The 23,243-nt window shown below is 40.9% G+C and overlaps 1 protein-coding gene across 1 annotated transcript in view; it reads right to left on the reverse strand.

Moving 5' to 3' along the window:
* LOC119416599 (probable phospholipid-transporting ATPase IIA) overlaps window positions 1-23,243 on the reverse strand; it is a 99,966-nt gene that overhangs the window by 29,709 nt on the left and 47,014 nt on the right. Inside the window, exons 15-19 of the mRNA XM_037683788.1 lie at window positions 16,060-16,221; window positions 14,636-14,728; window positions 14,442-14,525; window positions 12,310-12,480; window positions 3,857-3,955 (exon numbers count right to left, since the gene is read on the reverse strand). Of these exons, the coding sequence (XP_037539716.1) occupies window positions 3,857-3,955; window positions 12,310-12,480; window positions 14,442-14,525; window positions 14,636-14,728; window positions 16,060-16,221 (609 nt within the window). The remainder of the gene's footprint in view (window positions 1-3,856; window positions 3,956-12,309; window positions 12,481-14,441; window positions 14,526-14,635; window positions 14,729-16,059; window positions 16,222-23,243) is intronic.

The raw sequence follows: 23,243 nt of genomic DNA on the forward strand, positions 1-23,243 counted from the left end.
CCTCAACACGTGGCTTCATACTTCCAGGAATTTAACTTCTAACTCCTTCGTTGGAGGACGGCTACTCTAACAACTGAGTCACAGCTGCAAAGCAGGAGGACTATCAAGCCAACAATATGAAAGTCTCCATCTAACTGGAAAAAGCAAAAGCGATTTAGTTCCACATCCAGTGTAATACAATGTCCATGTCCATTTTTATAGCAAAGGATTTGCGTTCTCATTCAGTGGTTATGAACCAGGGATTGTGCACTTTGTTTTGAATTTTGGAGCCATGATAAAACATGATCACAGCCATTCCCACACTCTACAATGGGACCAAAAACAAAGTGGTGGAAACACTGATGAAAGCAGGTCAGCTGGCTCTAACATGTGACGCATGAACATCTATTACAACAGATTCTTATGTCGCTGTACTGAGCATTTTGTTTCCTTTCGTTCAGTTTCCACAATCTTGTTTGAATGAAAACTGTTTTATACTGCAGGGTGGGGCAAAATATTTTGTTTCTTTTAGGTCTAAGACAGGGGTGCCCAATATGTCGATCGCCATCTACCGGTGGATCGCAAAAGCAATTTGAGTAGATCGCATGGCAAAATAGATGTCAGACTTTTTTTTTATAAACCAGCCTATCAATCCATCCTTACTATGCATTTTGTCACTTGATCAACATACAGGTTAGCCAATCTGAGACCAGACCTTTTTTGACACATAGGTCAACACGCATGTACATACAACCGAGCTAAAAACTACAAAGTCGCCTAATAATAGCCTCCAGTTTATTTTTTATAATCTAAACTCAAGGAAGTGTGTAAAATGAGTTGGGGAGCTGGACCAAGTAAGAAGGAAAAGACCTACCATTTCCATACGGAATGAGAGGAGGACATTTTTTTTCACAATGTCATATTCGAAGTGTGTTTGCCTCATCTGCCAGTCTACCATTGCTATTCCGAAGAAGGGAAATGTGGAGCCGCACTTTCAGACTACCATATTCATAAAAACTATGACAATGACTTCCTTCCGAAAAGCGAGCTGAGAAGGAAAGAGTTGAAGGAACTAAAATCCCAGTTATCCAGACAGCAGTCATTTTTCCTACAGTTGACCACAGCAGCAAAGCATCATTCTGGGTGAGTCATTTAATAATTGTAAAGCACAAGAAGTCCTTACAAGACGTAGAGATGGTAAAAGAGGCATTTGGTGAAGCAGCTGACTTTAAAAACAAACCAGAAATATTATCTTTCATCTAAGCTCTCAGGTATCAACAAATATGGTTACGGTTCAAAGCCAGCCCTACAGTCAGGTGTGAAGAACAGAAGTTTTTGCTGTGTTTTGCTGATTATTTTGTACGTGGACAGTAAAAATAAATTGTCACTTTTTTTAACAAACTTTTGGGTTTTGTCACTTATGTTGGGTCCACAGAGAGCTGGGACTTATTCATTCATTCAAGCTTTATTTATCCAGGTTAGTGTCATTGAGTCAAGAGGACTCATTTACAAGAGAGACCTGTTTTAGACAGACAACATATAAAGTATAGACAAGAATAAACTACAGTAAAATGCAATAAAAATAAAAATAGTGCTATAAAACAATAAATCAAGGTGCCATATAAAATATGTTGTTGTTGTTTTTGTTTTGTTTTTCCTTTCAGCTGCTCCCTTCTTCAGGGGTCGCCAAAGCAAACTGACTCTCACAAAGACTTGACGATTATTTTTACACCGGATGTTCTTCCTGACACAACCACAGACCACCGAGCTACCACAGCCCTCTGCGTGGAGCAGAGAGCTGCTATTTAGGGTGCCCGGGGAAGCAGATGGTGGAGGTTAAGAACCTTGCTCAAGGGCCCAGAGTGGGGCAGATAAGGGTGGAAGCAGGTGTGGGTGCTTCACCTTTCCCACCCACATTTTGATGTTGTCGGTACCGAGAGTTGAACCGGCGATCTTCTGATCACAGGCCCACCTTCTCTAACCTCTGCCCCACCACTCCCTGAAGCATGGGGAAATACTAAAAACAAGAACGTAAAACAAATAAAGCATACTTAATATGTTTATAAATAAGTATACGTTTTGTATTTTTATAGTAGGTAGATCACTTGGACAGTCATTTTAAAATTAGCTCGCATGCTGAAAAAGTGTGGGCGCTCCTGGTCTAAGAGATCATATGCTCAAGATTTGTTTGGAGTGTGATTATAAATTTTATAAACGAATCACAGCACACAGAACTGTTATCCAAAAGAATAAAATGTTATAATGAGGCAGCTAAAGATTCCCACCCGCTACCAAATTAGAATTAAATATTTTTTGTTTTATATTTTGTGTGTGCCTTTAATGTTGAACCAAGTGACCCAGCTATTCTCAGGAGAGGCCTTCGATGTAAGTAAAGACATGAACTTTACTTAAACTAAGGATAAAAACGTCACTGTCTCAGTAATGACACTCATCCATGAACCAGGGCCCAGAAGGTTGATTATTTTTACTGGCTTGTTCTAACATCATCTAAAAAAGTTAAGTCTGGTCCTCTGGACATTCAAAAAAATAAAACTAAACACACACACACAAAAAAAATAAAATGTAGAAACGTTACGACTTTCATCTGAAAGACTTCTTCAGTCCTGTTCTAACATCACTTTAATGCAGAATTACTTTAACTCAACACAGTAAGACATACAGTTGAACTACAATGTATTAATTACAATCACATGTTTGTTGACTGATGGCTGGCAGTTCTTTAGTAAAAGATTTATAACCCTGCAGTCCAGTGTTGTGTGTTACTTGACTAAACAAGAATATTCTCACCTGAAAAACAAAACAGTATTAGTTTATTATTTTATTAAAAATGAAAATAAATTATATCTCATGTATTCTATGGAGAATCAGTATTTTTTTAACAAAGGTTTAAGAAATTGAAAATGTTAACTTAGCCGTTTAGCATTATATTTTTGAAATGGGACTAAAATGTACTATGAAAATTTACAGTTTACCCATTTGAAAGTATACCAGGATAAAAGAGCATATAAAAGTCAGAAACATTGTCAAATAATTATTTAATTGTGGGTTAATAAATGTTTACGCAGCGATTTCTTAAATCTTCAGTACCAGTGAACACTAATTTGGAGAGGGAAAATTAGAAAAATGAAACAATACTGCTCAATAAATTCCAAAAACAGGTTTAAATAGTAACTTCAAAAAATTCCCCTAAAAAGCAGCACTGACGAGGCATGGTGTGAATCTGTCAACAAGAGCCGTGGCCTGGTATGAACATCCTTCAACTGCTGACTATTCATACGTCAGTCCAGATCAGGCCGTTGGTGGTCACCAGGAAACTAATCCAGATGTGTGTGTTGCAGGCTCAGTCAGCACGCCCCCAACCAGAGGGACAGAGGTTTATAAGCTGTGCCAACCATTGTTTTTCTCTTCCAGCTACCACAGTTGTACGCAAGCTGTAACCTTCCTATATAACCAGTGGTTCTTCTTTCCTGGCATGGTTTCAGAGGGGAGACAGAAGGGGACTATCAAAGCAGCTTGAGAGTCTGAAATCTGCTAAACAAATCAGGAAGGGAGCCTTTGCATATTTCCTCTGGGAGAGGTCCAGCTGGTTTCTTCCTTCTGTTTGAGCGAAGGGCTGTTTGTTCTCTCTGACAGTGGCTTGGATGCTTTCACTAGTGGGAGGTGAATTATTTAGCGATGCTGGCTGTTCTGTGTCTGTCATGCTGTATGGTCACTGGTTAAAGGGTCCTGATCACAGAGGCCAGTTGCCAATGGGCTGACAGAGTCAGCTGAACAACACTGGGATGAGCACAGTGGGAAAATAAATATTACCCACATCACATGCACATAGAGCTAAAGTTTCTTATTGTTCACTTACTGGTCTGAAGATATGGACGTCCTGGCTGCGAGTGATCAGATGGGCATTCTTAGCAGTGCATGTGGCAGTCTCAAGCTTGTCTCCTGTCAGCATCCAGACCTAGTCAGAAACCAGAAACATGAGATGTAGCTGAGAAAATGATTTGATTTATAAGAAAAACTCATTAATCAAACCCCCAGAATTCCTTGAGGGAACACATATTGCTGCACTCTTTCAAGATCATCTCTTGTTGAGAAGTGATGGAGCTATAGCAACTTTGGTTAAACCCAACAAATGGCAGGCACATACATGTGATGTAAGATCTCAAGAGATGTGTTAGCACTCAGAGAATGTGTGGAGGATGACTCTCAGCTGCTACCACACCAAACTTTAGCTCAATATTTGTGTTTATAACCGAGTTAAAGTCATGTTTGTGTTCTGTCAAGTCATTTAGTTGTCTTGGATAGAGCTCACTCCAAAAGTCTGTTTCAGATGTACATCTAAAAATGTTTTTTGTCTAAGAGTTTCAATACAATCTGTTTAGAGGTAAATGGGATGTTTTTAATAAGAGACATACAAATGAACACACACTTGCACGCACACAAAATGACAATGGCAAAAACATGGACTTTTTGTCCTCAGCAGCAGGTAATAATAATAAAGTTCACAGACACTGATGGGATCAGGTAACTATGGTAGTTCTGTGGCTGGGAAATTTACTACAGTCTACAGACTGGTATCACAGGATCAAAATTACAGCATAATTTAGTCTGATCACAGCACTGTTTTTAAATGACGCTTTTTTTAATTACAAATTCCAGAAAACCTGGAAACTGGAAAAAGAAAGCAAGTCTTGAAACACCGTGTGAATAAAAGTCTGGGCTAGAGGCCGCTGCCGTCCTCCAAGTCCGCTGACATCACTGCATAAGGAACCACCACGCCACAATGGAATGGACTGTACTTATATAGCGCCTTTCTGTCTTATTTCAAGACAAAGAGCTTTACAACAATCTGTGCCTCATTTATCCATTCATACAGCACTCTACTAGATCTCTACAAAGCTAATTGAACAAATCATTATAAAGAGACTAATCAGTGTTTTATCACATTCATGCACTGATGGAACACACATCAGAGGCTATGAGGGGTTCAGTGTCTTGCCCAGGGACACGTCAGCATGTGACTGCTGGTGGATTCGAACCCCCAACTCTCGCATTAGAGGACGACTGCTCTAACCACTCAGCCACAGCCGCCCACAATGATCAATGCAACCACACTGGCTCGAGAGGAGCATGGAAATTATTGTCCCTTAACACGGTCTTCTGCATCCAGAGGTGTAACCTGAAACTGCGTCACACTGTGTGAAAGCCCTATATTGATTTTGTATAGAAATACTGCCAAGTTTTCTACGTAAACACTCATCCCAGATGGACAGAAAGATGGTGGAAACGTGTTTGAAGAGCAGATGTTCAGCTTGCACTTGGAAAAGAAACTAAACAGCAGCTTCAACATGATACAAAAAGGAAAAGCTATGCAGGCTGTTGTCAGTAAAAAATACCAAAGTTGGTGTCTGTGATGGTTCAGGATGAGCCGGTTTTTGTTTGCAAGTGTGTGTTTTTAAATACTGCAATACTATGAAAACACAATATTTTTGTTCATAGTCATACTGTCAGGATCCCTTCTAGTAGAGCTGTCATTTCTAAACCGAACCCGAAACCCGGCCCAGACCAACTTGGATTAGGGCCGGTCCGGGCCAGTCTCAGGTTTTGATGCGGTTTTACGAATCATACAAAAAAAAAACTAAGAATGCACAATGTAAAATTGTGTTAATCTACTTGTAGAGGAGGAGGCAGTAAGTTTATATATTGAGCAGATGAAGAAAGAAAGAAGAGTGCAGCAGTTAATCAGACTGTGAAGCGATTGCTGGTGCATTGTGCAATAATTGCGCACGTGGGCTCAGGCTTCTGCGGATTTACGAATCATACAGCACAAAGAAAACTAAATGCACAATATAAAATTGTGTTAATCTACCTGAGGAGGAGGCAGGTCCGACCGGCCGGTTTAAAGAGGTTTAAAAAAAGTCACGTTAAGCTCAGATGTCACCTGCCACCGGCCGTGCGTGTCCGCTGACTCGCCAGTTGAAATGGACTTGCAATCTGTCCAGGGTGCGCCCCACCTTTCGCACAGTGACTGCTGGACATGGGCAACAGCAACCCCTGCTACCCGAAAAGGAAGAAGCGGGTAAAGATAATGGATGGATGGATCAATCAGCTGATTGCCAGCTGCACAAGTCTCCACAACTGCTGTCATCTGCAGTGAAGGAAGCAGCAGAATCTACAAAATCCAAAGTGAGCAGCGCGTTCATTTAAAATAGCCTTGTTCTCTGTTTTTCCAAATAATTTTGCTCTACAAATATTTTTGTTCATTTTGTTCAAATCATGTCAAACTGATTTGCTTACAAAAATAGTTTAAGATTAATAAAAATTTAAAAAAGTTGTTTTTTTTCTCAGGTTCGGCCCTCTAATTACCGGTAATCCATTGGGTCCGGGTAGGGCTCAGAAAAAAAAACAAAAAAAACTACGGGCTCGGTCCAGTCCAGGACGGATTTTTTAGGTCCGAATGCAACTCTACCTACTAAGACAGTAAGGGGGTGAATGAGTAACAATGATCATGACTTACATTATGTTCAATCGATGCAGAAAATGGATTATATGAGAGAATTGTAAAATCATGATCAAAACAGCTTTTCTGATGAAATCAGTGGTTACCTCAGTAGTACAACGCAAGACTCCAATCTATTGGACTTACAACAGAATGGCCTAATAAACTGTGTGTGGTGTGTGTGTGTGTGTTTGCGTGCGTGTTTGCGAACCTGTTTTCTACTGACAATGTACCATGATGAAAAGAAAGACACAACCCATGGACTGTTGAGCAACTAAAATCTTGCATTCAGTAAGAATGAGCACAGATGGTCTTTAAACAATTTATATTTCAAAAGATAAATAATCTTTTTTAGGAAACAAAAATATTGTACACTAACGGCTGTTGTACGGCGCAAAATAATGGGAGGCTATCAAAAAACATAAAACTTTCCCCCTTTATTCATATTTTCAAACTTTATTAAATATTTGAACACCAATTTAATTTACAAAAAACCCTAATGACCAAAAGGGTGAGAGTCTAATAAGAACAAAGTCCATGCTCAATGATCCAGGTATACAATCCAACATTTTTCAGTCGGGTCATCTGGACAGTTTCTTTACTCCACTTTGGAGGAAGCTGTTGGGGGAAGAATCAGTTTTGTTGTGTGTTTCCTTGACTGATGAAGTCTTCCGGATTGAAGGCGAAACGTTTCAGAACACAAAAAAAAAAAAATAGAAACTGTCCAGATGACCTGACTGAAAAATGTTGGATTGTATACCTGAATTATTGAGCATGGACTTTGTTGTTTTCAACCAGTCTGACAAGACCGTCAACAAGGAACAGGGCCGGCAATGGAGGAGGGGGTGTACCAAAGAGACCATCTTATCACAAGCAGAACTGGTTTGTTCCACTTTGGAGTAAGCTGTTGGGGGAAGAATCAGTTTTGTTGTGTTTCCTTGACTGATGAAGCCTTCCAGATCGAAGGTGAAACGTTTCAGCACAAAAAAAAAAAAAAGAAACTGTCCAGATGACCTGACTGAAAAATGTTGGATAGTCTAATAAGGTTTGAGAAACGTAAATGGAGCCAAAGTGTCCAAAATTTATTTTTTCCCTTCGGCTGCTACCTGTTGTAGGGCTGTCTACAGTGAGCCAACGTGCACATAAGATCTTGTAGTTGTTCTATGTTGGATGTGTTATTGGCTAATAATGAAATTATTTGCACTCACCATGCTCTGTAACTTTCACTGCTCTTTTATTGTTATTGTGAGAGATATTAAAATGTTCCATGATCCTTACTCTATGTAATAATCAGTCGATACCAGTAGACGGCAAGAGAGATAATTCTATTATCCTCAAGCTCTGATTGATATGATTATAGTGACGTCTTTCATCCAAGAGCAGGGCTTAATTTGTAAACCAATCAATGCCGGAATGCAAATAGCAGGCAAACCGGGTGGGGGGTCCTGGGGAACGCGCATGCTCACAAGAGAAGAACCTGACAAGTTAATGACATAAAATATATTTTGTTAGCAAAGAATAGTCCTAACATTTATTAAACATTACTTTTGTATTTACAAAAAATAAAAAATATAAAAATTGTGCTTTGACAAACTCATCAATAAAACTAAAACATTTTGTCAACACGAAAGAAGAAAGAGGGGCAGGCATCACTCTTGCCTTGAGTTTACTCTTTGTTACATGCGTGGTGTCGGAGTAATTCATTTATCATCTCAGCAGCAGAGGGGAGCAGCACCAATCAAGCATGGCTCCCCAAACAACAAGGCAGTCATATTTGTTCATAACTTTATTATTAGTAAGCCTGAGAGGTGCCGGATCCAAGCAAACCATTGTTGGAACACACCATGACAAAATGAAAGAGTTCCCAGATCTTGTTCCGGTAAGATCTGGTTCAAATTAAGCCCTGTCCAAGAGTCCCTAAGAGTGGCTTGGCTCCCAGATTCCTCCCGTTTCTGACTGCAGCTGGGTTCTGATAAAGCTGGACAGGGAGGGGGAGGGGCTGGGGCCTGGTGGATGGAAGTTTCCACAAAACTGATACTTTCTGTTTAGGAAGTCAGAACGAGTCAGAGCCTCAGACAGGTAGGGCTGAGTACCGAACCGAAGTTCTTAAATGGCACCGACCGAACTACACCGGTCGGTGTATGGATTGAAACGTCACTCTTTTTTCGTTGTCAAGTTTCGGTATTGGCTGTAAGGTGTCACGTGGTTCCAGCACGCAGGCAGGTAAAACGCAGACATATAGCAAACAGACTACGTGTTTACACCCAGAGCTGTATAGAGCTGCCGCAGCTAATCTATGTATAATGTATGTCTACGGTGCTGGTGACGCCCACAGACGGGGTTCACGTGTGCAGCGCGTGTTGTTGAATGGCTTCGACAACACACAAGCAGAAAGTTGCTCCGTGTTTCTCTGCAAGAAGACAGACGGACAGCAGCCTCCCGCCTCCTCCTCTCAGCGTTAGTCAATCTGTGAGTGTTAAATGGACTCAACATTCCACGGCCAGACTCGTCTTCATCAAATAACTCCCGAGGACGGAGCTGCGTCTGTGTTTCAGCTGGTAAGTTCACGTTTGTTAATGTTACTGCAGCTTAACACGTACATCACGGTGAAATAACGCTAACTTTAAGGTATTAGTGTGTAAATTTATTTTATCTATGTAGCTAGCTAAACTCAGAAGCTAACTAAAGATTGACAGTAACAGATAAATCTTAGCTTGTAAAACTGCTCATCCATCCAGTCAGCTGCTTAAACAGTTCACTAATGTTCACTGTTTATGTTCATGTTCTCCTCACAGGAGGTTCTGACCCAGATGTGAGGACAGACAGACAAAAGGAAAGTGAGGTGGGGGCCACACAACAATCACAGACTTTGTTGTTAAAAGTTTGCTGTCTTTTCTACAGTGGGGCCTCCATGGTGGAAGTAAGTTAAGCTGTAAAGGATTTTGTTGACCAGTTAAGGTTTTATCTCTCAGCCTAGATGATGTTTTTTGAGCAATAATAACACAACCATGTTATTGTTGATGTTTTGTGTCCTCATGTCAATTAGGGAGCTGATCAGAGCCCTAAACCCCAGAGAACAACAGAGAAGATTCAGGAAGAGACGCAGGTGCAGAAGTCTGCATCAACCCTAACCTCAGTGAATCCAGTGACCTGCTGGTGGAATGTGAAGGACAACATGTCAGTGCTATCAAACTGACAACCAGGTATCTGTGTGTGCAACAATCATCATCTACAGCCTCAGAATGAACATTTTCTACTGCTGGAGACACCATAAGCCAGGAGCGGGCTTGTTTGTGTCCAGAGAAAACAGACATGTTGATTTTTCTGAAGAAAAACTGTGAAGTGAAAAGGTCCTCAGTGTAGCAGTGAACATTAGACACTGACATGTCACTTGTTGTTTGCAACAGTTCTTTTGAACTGGAAATTATTTGTTTATTTTAATGTAAGAAAACTGCTTGGAATAGAAATACCAAAGTAAAAAATTAAATTTGCAATATGTACTATAATGTGCAATGTAATTTTATTCTTATTAGAATTAATATTAATTACAAAATTGGTACCGAAAAAAGAACCGTCCAGGAACCGACACCAAAGTGAAGTTACCGACACCCATACCGATACCAATTTTTTTTAGAAAGGTACCCAGCCCTACAGACAGGTGAATCATTAAGTGGGAACTAGTAAATGTATTGATCTTCTGTGACTGCTGGTTGTTCTCCAAAGCTTTGTAAATAAAGTAAATATGATGAAAACCTACACTTGGTTGTTTTGGGAATCCCTTTCTTCCACGACATGGGATGCTCATACTGACGCTACCTGAGCACAAACCCACAGACTCAGGATTACAAGACACTGACCACTGAGCTACCAAAGCCGCCAGAGTGCAACACTTACTATGTTTTAATGGGTCAATAGTCTCATTAAAAAAACAATAATTTAATGAGGGGAAAAAAGGGCTTTTTGAAAACAACAGCTGACAAAAAGTGGTGAGCCAGATTTGATGTTTGGTTTGAAAGGCTGAGCGAACACAGTTTGACCAAAATGCTACAACTCACTGCTCACATGTCAGAATTTAACCTGCGGATTCTAAAAACCTCCAGAAAGACATTGTCTGCATATACTTTAAACCTGACGTTCTTTGTGTCTTTTCTGACATTTTGTAAATATTTTTGAAGCATTAAGTTTTACATATTTTTTAAATACACAGGATTTTCTACATTTAATAGTTGTTTTGATAAAGTTAAAATAAAAAGTTGTTTTGATGAAAACACTGAAGATCACGTTCTCTGTAGTTATGTCTGACAAACAAAGCTTCAAAGTATCTAAAAAAGTTAAATTTGGTCCTCTGGACATTCAAAAAAAAAAAAAAAAAAAAACACACAAAAAGAAACTAAACAAATAAATTGTAGAAACGTTTCGTCTTTCATCCGAAAGACTTCCTCAGTCTGAGGTGCTGTTTTCAGCTCAGTCTCTTAAATAGCACCTTCTCAGAGTGGATCAACCAGTTTGCTGCTGACAACCAAAACCAGCTGATCACATGCTCAAGAAGGACCATCAGCCTAACAATGGATCATTAGCACACTGATGGCTGTTTACTATTCACAGAGGGCTGAGTGATACTAGCAATCACAGCATTGTAAGAGGGGGACAATTGAACGCGTAGGCCTCTACCCCTGTTTAATGATGGACGATTTCTTTTCACAAAGATGGCCTCCTTTACTCCTCTCTCAAACCATCGTTCCTCTCTGTCCAGGATGTGAACATCTTCATCCCTGAAAGAGTGACCGCTGGCCTGGAGATGAGTGTAGACCTCAGAGTCCTGGCCTGATGATGTTGATCTTCTGTGCTGGGCCATCCTTTTGGCCAGTGGCTGTTTTGTTTCCCAGATGTAAGACAGATCACCCTCCTGACACTGAACAGCATACACAATATTACTCTGTGTCGAGGGACTGGATCTTTGGGATGAACCAGTCTTTGCCGTAATGTATTTTGGGGTTTAAAAGCCACTGGGACGTTATGTTTAGAAAATAAACGTCTCAGTTTCTCTGACACTCCCTCAACATATGGAATGACCACTGGTCTGGGTTCCTCTTTTTCACCTGATGGCTGACTGGAGTCCTGTTTGGGTTTCTTCTCTGCTTTCAGGAAGGCCCAGTTAGGATATCCACATTGCTCTAGAGCCTGTCTTGTGTGGGATTTCTCCTTCTGCCTGGCTCCTGAGCTAGTGGGGACACTGTCTGCTCTGTGGTACAGAGTCCCGATGACTCCTAACTTGTGCTCCAAAGGGTGATGGGAGTCAAACTGCAAATACTGGTCTGTGTGGGTGGGTTTGTTGTACACCTCAGTTTGCAAATGTCCTCTATCAGAAACTGAGACCTCACAGTCCAAGAAAGCCAACCTGCCATTTAGGATTTTTCTACCTGGATTATTGAGCATGCATCAGGATATCAGCTGCAAGCTGGCAAATAATATAATATAATGATAATATCTGCTGCTTTCTCTCAATATTGCCCAAGATTTAATGACCCTAATGATAAAATCAATTATCCTTGTATTGAGATGATCCAAAAATATAATTTAAGTTTCGAAAAGCAAATATTTGGGGGTAAAACCTTTTTGAAATACCTGATACTACGATCAAAAATGATAAAAATCTACTCCCACACAAATTTCAACATAAAACACACAAACAAATTAAACTACATTTTTATTATAATGCTGTATGAATTTATTTATGCTGGCTGATTTAAATCATCTTTTTTCTCTGTTTTGCTCTCTCGTGTTTGAGTAATGAGACTGTGTGCTTCACACACCTTGATGCCTGCATTGCGGAGGATCTCCAGGGTGGGTCTGACGTCAGTCTGGAGCTGGTCCTCCACCCCCGTCAGGCACAACAACTCCATCTGCATCTCTAGGCTCTCGATCACAGTGGCCACCTTCAGGGAACGGTCATGAACACTGAGCTTGGCCTGGACGTATCGTGCCTGGGCAACGGCGCAGAAATTGAAATATTAAGCATGGGAGCATTTGAAATGAAACATAAATAGGGTCAGTTCACTGGAGAACCAAACAGGAGCAACAGCCAGGAAACTATAAAGTACTTTTAATCTGCTCACCAGCTGTGAGAGCCATGACAAATGGGATAAAAAGATTTAAAAACCATCAGCAAGACTAATGAGGCATTAATATCTATGTGTGCTGCGTCAAAATGTGCTGTATACTCTCAATAATATCACAAAGTTTAGGCATGAATGTACATTTCAGGAAGTGCTTCCACACAGTTGTGCAATGTAACAAAGCTGCACACACAAAGCAGACATAATCAATTGGTCAACGCCCATTTTTAGCCCTCCAGCTACACAGGCCAAATAGCAAGTGAGATAAAGCAAAAACAATCTGAGTGTGACTCACACAGAAACACAAACTGTGTGTGAGTCAGTCGGTGACTCACTGCTGCCCACCAGCTCTGCTCAATCACACACTTCAAAAATGTGCCTGAGGCGAACAACTGCAGGGGAGAAGGCCCTGCCCTGCTCAAACAATGAGTGGGCCTTGTGTGTATGTAGAAGGGAGGGGTGGAGAGACCGGAGGGGGGTCAGAGGTTACATTGACACACTTTGACATTTAAGGATTTTACTTATGGTATCTGGCCAAAATATCAATCTGTATTATTGCTGTTTGTCAGTCAGCAGATGTTAGCTGTAAATGGATTGTGGGAGACATCTGTAACGCCGCTGAGCAGCTTTATGAGACATTTCAATCATGTTACACTAAATGATGAATTCATACACAGCTCAAACTAGCTGCGGTTTAATATTCTGCGGCTACCTTCACACTGCAGCTGGTGCTCAATCTGATCTTTTTGCGTGGTCATTAACACCATCATTACACACGACCTCCATCACACTCCAGTGAATCGTTTACAGTTACTGAGCCGACCCGCATGCTCAGAAGAAAACGTGGTGTCACATGCAGCACGCTGTGTTTAAGGAAGTAAATATGGATGCTACATGTTAGCATGTGTGATTCTGAAGTCGTTATGTCCATCCATCTCCATCCATCCATTTTCTTTACCCGCTTATTCCATTTTGGGTCACGGGGGTCGCTGGTGCCCATGTCCAGCAATCACTGTGCGAGGGGCGGGGTACACCCTGGACGGGTTGCAAGTCCATCACAGGGCCACATAGAGACAAACGAGACAAATAACCATTCACTCTCTCACTCACACCTAGGGACAATTTAGAGTTACCAATCAGCCTAACATGCATGTTTTTGGTCTGTGGGAGGAAACCGGAGCACCCGGAGAAAACCCACGCATGCACGGAGAGAACATGCAAACTCCACCCAGAAAGGCCCCTGGACCGGGGTTTGAACCAAGGACCTGCTCGCTGAGAGGCAGCAGCTCTACCAGTTGCGCCACCGTGCAGCCCGTTATGTAATCAGAACCAACTAAATTATCATCTAATGTGCTCGTTTGTTCCAGTGTTTACATTTCTTCTCGTCTTTTGACAGCTTCTCCAGAGCAGAATTGTATTTTTGGAACAGGAGCGACTGACTGAAGGTAGAAACAAACCCAAGTATTGATCCCATCACTTAGTATTGATACAGACCGACACTAACGTTGGTATCAGATGTTGCTGTGGATTCTGTCATCCAGAACATGAGACTGAACATGTGATGAAATACAAGAATTAAACTGCACGAGGTTGGTATCATTATTAATACTTGGATCGATCTGCTCACCCCTCCCTCACTGATGTAAGTCAGATGAAATGAGACATGGCGGTTCAGACTGAGGTCACTTTGAAAAACATCAGATCTGATTCAGAACCACATATGAAACAGACCTGGGTCAGATTTGTAAAAATCTGATGTCACATTCAGACAGTCATGAAAATATCTGAGATGGGTCACATGTGCTGACGTAGCCTGAGTGAATTTTTACCTCAAAGTCTTGATACTGTTCCTCAGTCAGCGACTTCTTAGAGACCACCAGGACCCTCAGTCCTTCCCTTGCCATGTTTCCACACTAGGACAGAAAGAGCATTTAAATTTCAAAACTTTTTAAAAGTTTATTGATTTGAGAGATTTTTTTAATAAACTTATCACAGCTTGTTAAAAAACAAAACAAAGCAACACCTCCTCCTCCAGCCAGTCGTTGTACTGGACGATGCCTGCCATCACCACATCAGCACCCTTCATGTAGAAAGTTATTTCTCCAGTTGAATCATCCTAGAAAATGGTGCAGAAAAACATCCAAGTTTGAAAAACAAACTATGGCTTTCTCAGAAAGGATTTTAAAAATCTGCGTCAATCAAAAAAAATCACAAATTTACAGTATTTGATGTATAGTGGTAAATTTAAATACCCACATGGGAGTAAAAAATAAAACAGATTTACTGAGAAATGTCAAAAACAAACAAAAATAAACTTATGTTCATTCAAGCTAATTGTGCGTTAAATGTTTTTATTTATCAGATTAAGCGTTTAATTCAAATCTGTTTTTCTAATGTTGAGTCACAAACTTGTGACTGCAGGGACATTATAAGAAGGTTAAAAACATATTTTATAAAAAGAACTAAATCTGCAACTTCTTCGTTCATTTGAACGTAAATTTGGCAGGAACAAGTAAAAAGAAATTATTTTCTGTCTTCTTTGACCAACTTTGTTTTTTAAGAATGGGTGAATATCATTTGAAACTAGAAAATTGAGAAAGACACATTTTTAATGTTGTGTTAAGACTTCCTTTTAGTTGTTTGCAAACTGAATAAATCCAAATGTTGAGAGGACTCTATGTCCATTAATGCTGAATATGAGGTTTCAGCTGCGCAGAGGTTTGAGGTTTCGTTGATTCTTCTCTTCAAGGTGCGCCAAACGTTTTCAGAATGAAACGGACTTGGACTGCAGGCAGAGCAGTTCAGAAACAGACATGATGTTGTGCTCGCCTGACATCACTCAGCTGGACTCACCATGAACATCCACAAAAATATCTTTACTGCATCACGTGTCTCCTCATGGTTCCAACGTCTGCCTCTGCGTCAGTGGTGCTTTCACACGTGCAGTTTAAATATTGGTGATAAAGGTCTCTAGGGTCTTTCTCTTGTTTGTCACTAAAACATCTGCAAACTTAAACACGAACTCTTCTGATGTGAGCACAGGCTCATTGTCTTTCTGTCCATCTGACATGAACTCTTTGAACTCTTTCTTACTGTGAAGCACTCTGTAATGTTCTTTATTTGTGAAAAGATGAGCACGTAAACAGTTTGTTTAGTTTCACTTATTGGTATAAGTAAAAAGTTACTCACTTTGGTCAGTGAAGTCACTGAAGATATTCTTAGTCCTAATTTCATTTAAACAAACTTAAAACAAAATGAAAAAAATCACTTTTTTATTTTCTTTTTCATTTGTGAACCCTTCAACTTTTCTAGCAATGAATCTTAAATACTATGGAAAAACTCAAAAGCAGTATAATTCTTTCAAAATACATATTAAAGCAAAAACTGTAACAGAAAATAAACTGAACAATAATAATGACATATATTTGAATTAATTTCTGCACTAACTCGCACAATGATGCCCATCCTCTTGCTCTCGTAGGTGAAGGGAAATATCTGAAGGATGGTAAAGTTTAGGATTTGTCCAGTAGGGGTCCGCAGCTGCATGGAGGACTGATCTCTTCCTACAAGCGTCAGCCCAACACTCTCAGTCCACTGCACCAGCGACACCTGTCAACACCACAGTGGAAAGGCTTCAGGAGATCATTAAATTAAAGAATAAAACTAAAAATAAAGAAGAAATATTTAATAGCTGCTATTTGTTGTCTGCATTATAACTGCAGGACACAGGAGAAGAAAGTGAATATTTGTATAAGCTCTATGGTAAAAACATTATGTCAATGTGTACTTTCTATGAGTTTTGTGAAAAAGCAAAGTTCACTTCAGAGAAGCGTGGGTTGACGGACAGCGCAGAGACCACACAGCTTTAATCAATAGCTCAAGCATTTTCAGCACTTAAGGATATTGACTGATAAAGCAGAAGGATGGACATTTCTGAAATGAAAACATTTTTTGCTCAGTTCTTTCTGAAGGACACGACAACATCCATTAATACAATATAGTAGGGGGGACATGCAACATGACATTTCCTCCGAACTTCCAGAGCAGAAGCTTGATTACACGGCCCACTGACCACTGGTCTAACACAAACAGCAGAGAAAACAAGGAACTGGTTTCCATGTTCCACACCAGAGGGAAAAATTATTTGGGGCCAAAATGACTTATTTTGCAAATATTTGCCATTAATCTGACCAAACCTGGCCGGGGGTCCTTTAATGTGAGCAAAGCTCTGACTATCACAACGCTTGTCACCCAGGTTAGGATGGATGCAGACAGTTCTGAGTCACAGCCCAGAAATACTCCCTGTGGGATCATTCTTGGATCCGATGTTCGCCACAACAGCATCGCTGTTTCAACCATGCTGTAGTTTGGTGATTTGTTTCTAAATGGACTGAATACTGATGCAGCTAGCAGACCTGACTCAGCCACCACATGGCTGACATGTTTCATTAGTCAGCAAAAAAACAACAACAGCGTGATTCACATATCAAATGTTCATGTAACATGAATCATGAAGAAAATGTCATTTTGATTATCTGCACATTTAAAAGTGGTTATTTTAAAACTATTTGAGGTCATAACTTCATTAAATAATAAGCTGCTGTCAGTTTTGATTACAGGAGAAAATCGTAGTATTCGACAGTCACCGACAGTTTTTCTTTCTTACAGCCACCGTCAAAACCAGAGCTACATTTAAGACTTCCTAAAGATTCAAGAAGCTCTGCTGAATCTGTCTAGGTTGAATTAAACATACACACTGTACCTTCTGAGAAACAGGAACACCCCCCAAAATACCTTTTTTTCCTCCCATTTTTAACAAAGAAAGCTTAATTTCCTGCCAACAGTACAAACCAACACTGAGTTATTTGTGACACTGTCACAGTGAGTTGAGAGGAGCAATGTGCTGTGAAGCTCATTAAGGAATCTGTATTTATGATGCAGGAAATGAACCAAGTCAAACTCTAGAGTCCTCTCACTGATGTTCAAAGAACTCAAACTGATCAACAACATAACTTAACTCGGCCTTGTTTAAAACCACCACTTCAGGAGTAAGACCTTTATTACCAGAAGTGTTCCCCAGATCCTTAGCTCTCTTGACTTTGCTTCTTTTATAAATTAGATATGATCTGAATGGTGCTGTATTGCCACAACCGTGCACGAACAGTGGGCAGTAAAAATGAACTAGTGAATGGATGAATGATTGAATGGGCAGACAGAGGGACTGACTGACAAACGGGTGAATTCTAGTGTTACAATACGAGAAAAGGAGTCTCATTTGTTTCTGTTTGCCACTGATTTAATGTTTTATTGTTCTAAAGATGAAAAAACTTTTTTTGGTTAATATCTTACCCTTTTTAGACCAAAAATCAAATAACCAGTTATCTTGTTATTCCAGTCTTTCCCCACTATTATCAGCAGCTCACCCAGCTAAAGAAACCACCTGCCCCACCATAAAGATGTAAATGTAAAAAATTAATAAATGTACATGTTCCCACGTGACCAGTTCTGTGCAGCGGGGGGAAACACCAAATGTCCTTTTCCCCTTCATCGACCCCTCCTCTGGCACCATACCCCGACCTCCTGGGAGTTTTCTATCTAAAATTTAACTGTGTATTAAATGTTAATGCGTTCAGAGTAAGATCATTAGCGTACAGACATGTCCGACATTTACAAGTAAGCAAACTCCAGCTAGCAGAGAGGGTGTCGCTGTGGGAGCGCACAGCCTGTTTGAATCACTCTCTGCAGTAAACTCAATGTTTTCTGCAGCTTTTGATTTAGGAATAAAACTGTTAACATTAAAAGACAGTTATTTGTATGCCCAGGATTAACGCAAACTGTGAGTGTCAGTTTCAAGTTTTTGTAGTTTATCATAAATACCTACAAATGTCAATTCTAAACAGAGTTATTCAATTCACTTCAAAAATATTTTATTAATCCCAGAGGGAAATTAAGTGTTGTCGTAGCTCATCATCTTGGTTTCATTCAAGAGTTGTTATAGACGCTGATAGCTGTGGGCAGGAAGGATCTTCAACAGCAAATTCAAAGAATCTGGCCACAGATACTGATCCATCCACCTGGATCCAGCTTGCTGTCAGATCTGGTGGGCCTCTCGGTCCTCCTGGGTAGCAGGACTGCCCGACTGCTGGGTAGAATTCCTCCCTGAGCGATGGTCACTCCTCCCAGCAGTCTGCCGAGCTTCTCGTCACCATGGACAGACAGCTTATGGTGCCGGAGATGATCCCGGTCCTCCCGTTGTCAAAAGCTGAGTTTCCCACCAGCTCCATGATCTTGGTGGTCAGGTACTCGAGCACAGCTGCCAGGTTGATGGAAATTCAACCACGGTGCCTCCTTTTCAAGTCATTTGGGGCTGTAGCTGATGTATTTGAGCTTTTGAGATGTTAATCAGCTGCTCCTGGTTGTTTAAAAAAAAACACCTTATCGCCATGGTTACGCAACATAAATGCCCAAAAGTAAAAAGGTTTCTATAAAAATCCTCCCAGCTGCACAGCATCCAATACCAGAAGAAGTAATCATCCAAAAAAAAAGTGATTTACATCCAGATAAAAGAGGAATTAAAGTTTTCAAAAGCAATAACAGAATGAATGTAACAGAGCTGCTCCAACATGCAGCCACCCCAAGCGGCGCAATTCTATAACTATAACTATATATATATATATATAACTAGTTATATAACTATAACTTATAGCTGATCAACCACATTTTGGGTATTTCTTAGTGCTAAGCTTGTTTGTGAGGTAACTGCACTGATAAATGTAATTCAATAAATGATCAAATATGAAAAATAAATTGTATTAAATGACCAAAATCTTCAAATATTACCCCTTACAGTGAACAAAAGTCATTATAAGGCAGAACTCTGTCAGTCTGGCAAACATAAATGACAATTTTTAAGTTATTTTGTACTGGTCAAAGCCTGAGAAATAATTTTAAAGAGTACTCTTTATGAACATACAAAAGGTATATAAAGGCAAAATATAATTTCAATGTCATCTTTCAGGAGATGAAAAACTGTAATCACATTTCAACTTAGGAACATCACACTATAACTGTTAATGGAAGTTCTTGTCACTAAAAGCACTTGAGCATTAAAACATTATGACTGTTAACAACACAGGCAGACTAGAGAAACAGATCTGACACCATCACAATCAATTAAAAAAATTAATAATTCATGAATTATATTCATTCAAAAATGTTTCAACCAACTGAAAACTAATCTTCAGTTTGGTTTTCACTCCAGCAAGAAAAGCTACACACTTGGTAAATAAATCATCCAAGTTATAAAACTACTAAAACTGGTATTAAAAGCAAAACATATTCTTTTACCAACGAAAAAGGTTAAATCATGTCATCTGGACCAGTTTCTTTATTGGAGAAAGATTTCGTCCCCCATCTAGAGGACTTCGTCAGTCTGCGGCCTGCCAACCAGATCTGTCTCATAGTAGCCTTCACTGCTGTGTTTCCAGTCCTGCGGATGGGGAACGAAACGTTTCTCACTTAAAGAAACTGGTCCAGATGACATGATTTTTTTCTACCTGGATTGAGCTTACAAACCACATTCTTTAATCAACCTCCTTCCCAAGACAAGAAACAATTGGGAAAGTAGAGCTGTCATTTCTAACTCGGGCCCAAAGCCCGGCCCCGCCAAACCTGAATTCGGGCCAATGTGCTGGATGGGTGCACCAGATCGGTGTCGGGCTTTTGACTGCGTCAGCGGATCAGCGGCGATCCAATTATATGGCAACATGGCTTGCCATACGATCACCAGCCGCATGCGGCCATTTCACTACGAGCGGACCAGCCTTGAAAGGTAAAATAAAGTTCAGTTAAGCTTCAGATGGGACTGTACTTCCAGGAAGTGATCCATCGCCCAAATGGACGTTCAGTCGCTGCACTCAGCGAATGCGCGCTACCGATGACCCAATCAGGTGAGATCCCAAAGCAGACATGTCAGAGCAGGGTCTGTGTCTGAATAATGCAGAATGCAGGAAGAAGCAGGGATTTAATGTTCTTTGACAGCCATTAAAGGACAAACACCCCCTCAGCTCCAATCTTCTGCCCCCTTAGCTGCGCGCGTCTTCTTCTTCTCCTTTCGGCTTTTCCTTCTTCAGGGGTCGCCACAGCGAGTCATCCTCCTCCATCTCACTCTGTCCTCTGCATCCTCTGTCCTCACTCCAACTACCTTCATGTCATCTCTAACTGCATCCATATATCTCCTCTTTGGCCTTCCTCTTTGTCTTTTTCCTGGCAGCTGCATTTCTAACATCCTTCTACCAACATACCCACTGTCCCTCCTCTTGACATGTCCAAACCATCTCAGTCTGGCCTCTCTAACTTTATCTCCCAGTTGTCCAACCTGGGCTGTACCTCTGATGATCTCATTCCTAATCTTATCCAGCCTTGTCACTCCTAAGGAGAACCTTAGCATCTTCATTTCTGCCACTTCCAGTTCTTTCTCCTGTCTTTTTGTCAATGCCACTGTCTCCAGACCATACAATATAGCTGGTCTCACCGCTGTCTTGTAAACTTTTCCTTTGACCTTTGCTCCCTTTTGTCACAAATCACTCCTGAAACTTTTCTCCATCCACTCCATCCTGCCTGGACTCTCTTTTTCACTTCTTTAACACACTCCCCATTTTCCTGGACAGTGGACCCCAAGTACTTGAAGTCCTGCACCTTTATGACCTCTCTGCTCCTTGTAGCTTCACTGTTCCACCTCCTCCCTCTCATTCACACACATGTACTCTGTCTTACTACGGCTGACTTTCATTCCTCTTCTTTCAAGTGCATACCTCCACTTCTCCAAGTTATCTTTCACCTGTTCCCTGTTTTCACCACAGATCACAATGTCATATGAAAACATCATAGTCCATGTGGATTCTTGCCTGACCTCATCTGTTAGTCGGTACATCACCAGAGCAAACAAGAAGGGGCTCAGGGCCGATCCTTGATGCACTCCCACCTCCACCTTGAAGCTATCTGTCACTCCTACAGCACATCTCACCACTGTCCTGCTATCCTCAAACATGTCCTGTACCGGTCTAACATACTTTTCTGCCACTCCAGATTTCCTCATGCAATACCACACCTCCTCTCTTGGCACTCTGTCATATGATTTTTCTAACTCCACAAAGACACAATGGAGTTCTTTCTGACCCTCTCTGTACTTCTCCATCAGCATTCTCAAAGCAAAGATGGCATTTGTGGCGCTCTTTCTTGGCATGAAACCATATTGCTGCTCACAGATTGTCATCTCTCGTCGAAGTCTTGCTTCCACAACTCTCTCCCAGATCTTCATCGTGTGACTCATCAACTTAATTCCCCTGTAGTTGCTACAACTCAGTACATCACCCTTGTTCTTAAAAATGGGCACCAGCACACTTCTTCTCCATTCCTCAGGCATTTTCTCACCCTCAAATATGCCATTGAATATTTGAGACAAAAACCTCACTGCCATCTCTCCAAGACATTTCCAAACCTCCACTGGTATGTCATCAGGTCCTACTGCCTTCCCCTTCTTCATTCTTTTCAGAGCTTTCTGGATTTCACCCTCACTAATCTTTCCCACTTCCTGGTCCACAGTTTCTATGACCTCTGCTCTTCTTTCTCTTTCATTCTCTTCATTCATTAGCTCCTCAAAGTACTCCTTCCATCTTCCTATCACACTCTCCTCACTTGTTAGAACATTACCATTTCTATCTTTAATATGCCTAACATGCTGCACATCCTTTCCAGCCTGATCCCTCTGTCTTGCCAATCGGTACAAGTCCTTCTTGCCCTCTTTAGTGTCCAGTCTCCCATACAACTCATCGTACGCCCTCTGCTTTGCCTTAGCTACTTCCCTCTTTGCTCTATGTCCCATCTCCTTATATTCCTGTCTCCTCTCTTCAGTCCTCTCACTGTCATATTTCTTCTTGGCTAATCTCTTTCTTTGAACGGCATCCTGCACTTCACTATTCCACCACCAGGTTTCCTTATCATCCATTCTCTGTCCAGATGACACACCAAGTACCTTCCTACCCGTCTCTCTAATTACTATTACTGTAGTAGCCCAGTCATTTGGAAGCTCTTTCTTACTATCCAGAGCCTTTAACAGCTCCTCTCTGAATTTCTCACAACATTCTTCCTTCTTCAGCTTCCACCATTTGGTCTTCTTCTCTGATTTTACTCTTTTTCTCTTCTTCACAACAACAGTCATTCTACACACAACCATCCGATGCTTTCTGGCCACACTCTCCCCTCCCACAACCTTACAGTACCCAATCTTCCTCAGGTTTCCTCTTCTACACAGAATGTAGTCGACTTGCATACTCTTTTCTCCACTTTTATAGGTCACTCTAGGTTCCTTCCTCTTTTGGAAACAGGTATTGACTATAGCCATTTCCATTCTCTTGGCAAAATCCACCACCATCTGTCCTTCCTGGTTTCTTTCCTTGACACCAAACCTACCCATCATTTTCTCATCCCACTTCCTCATCCCCTCTCTTTCCTTCACCAACATGTTCATTCAGGTCTGCTCCGATCACCACTCTCTCCTTCCTGGGAATAGTCTCTACCACTTCATCCAGATCTTTCCAAATTAAAAATGTTGGGGGGGGGGGGGGGGGTTG

This window comes from Nematolebias whitei, chromosome 11 (genome assembly GCF_014905685.2).
Source record: "Nematolebias whitei isolate Nwh7 chromosome 11, NemWhi1, whole genome shotgun sequence".
In the NCBI taxonomy this organism is placed as follows: Eukaryota; Metazoa; Chordata; class Actinopteri; order Cyprinodontiformes; family Rivulidae; genus Nematolebias; species Nematolebias whitei.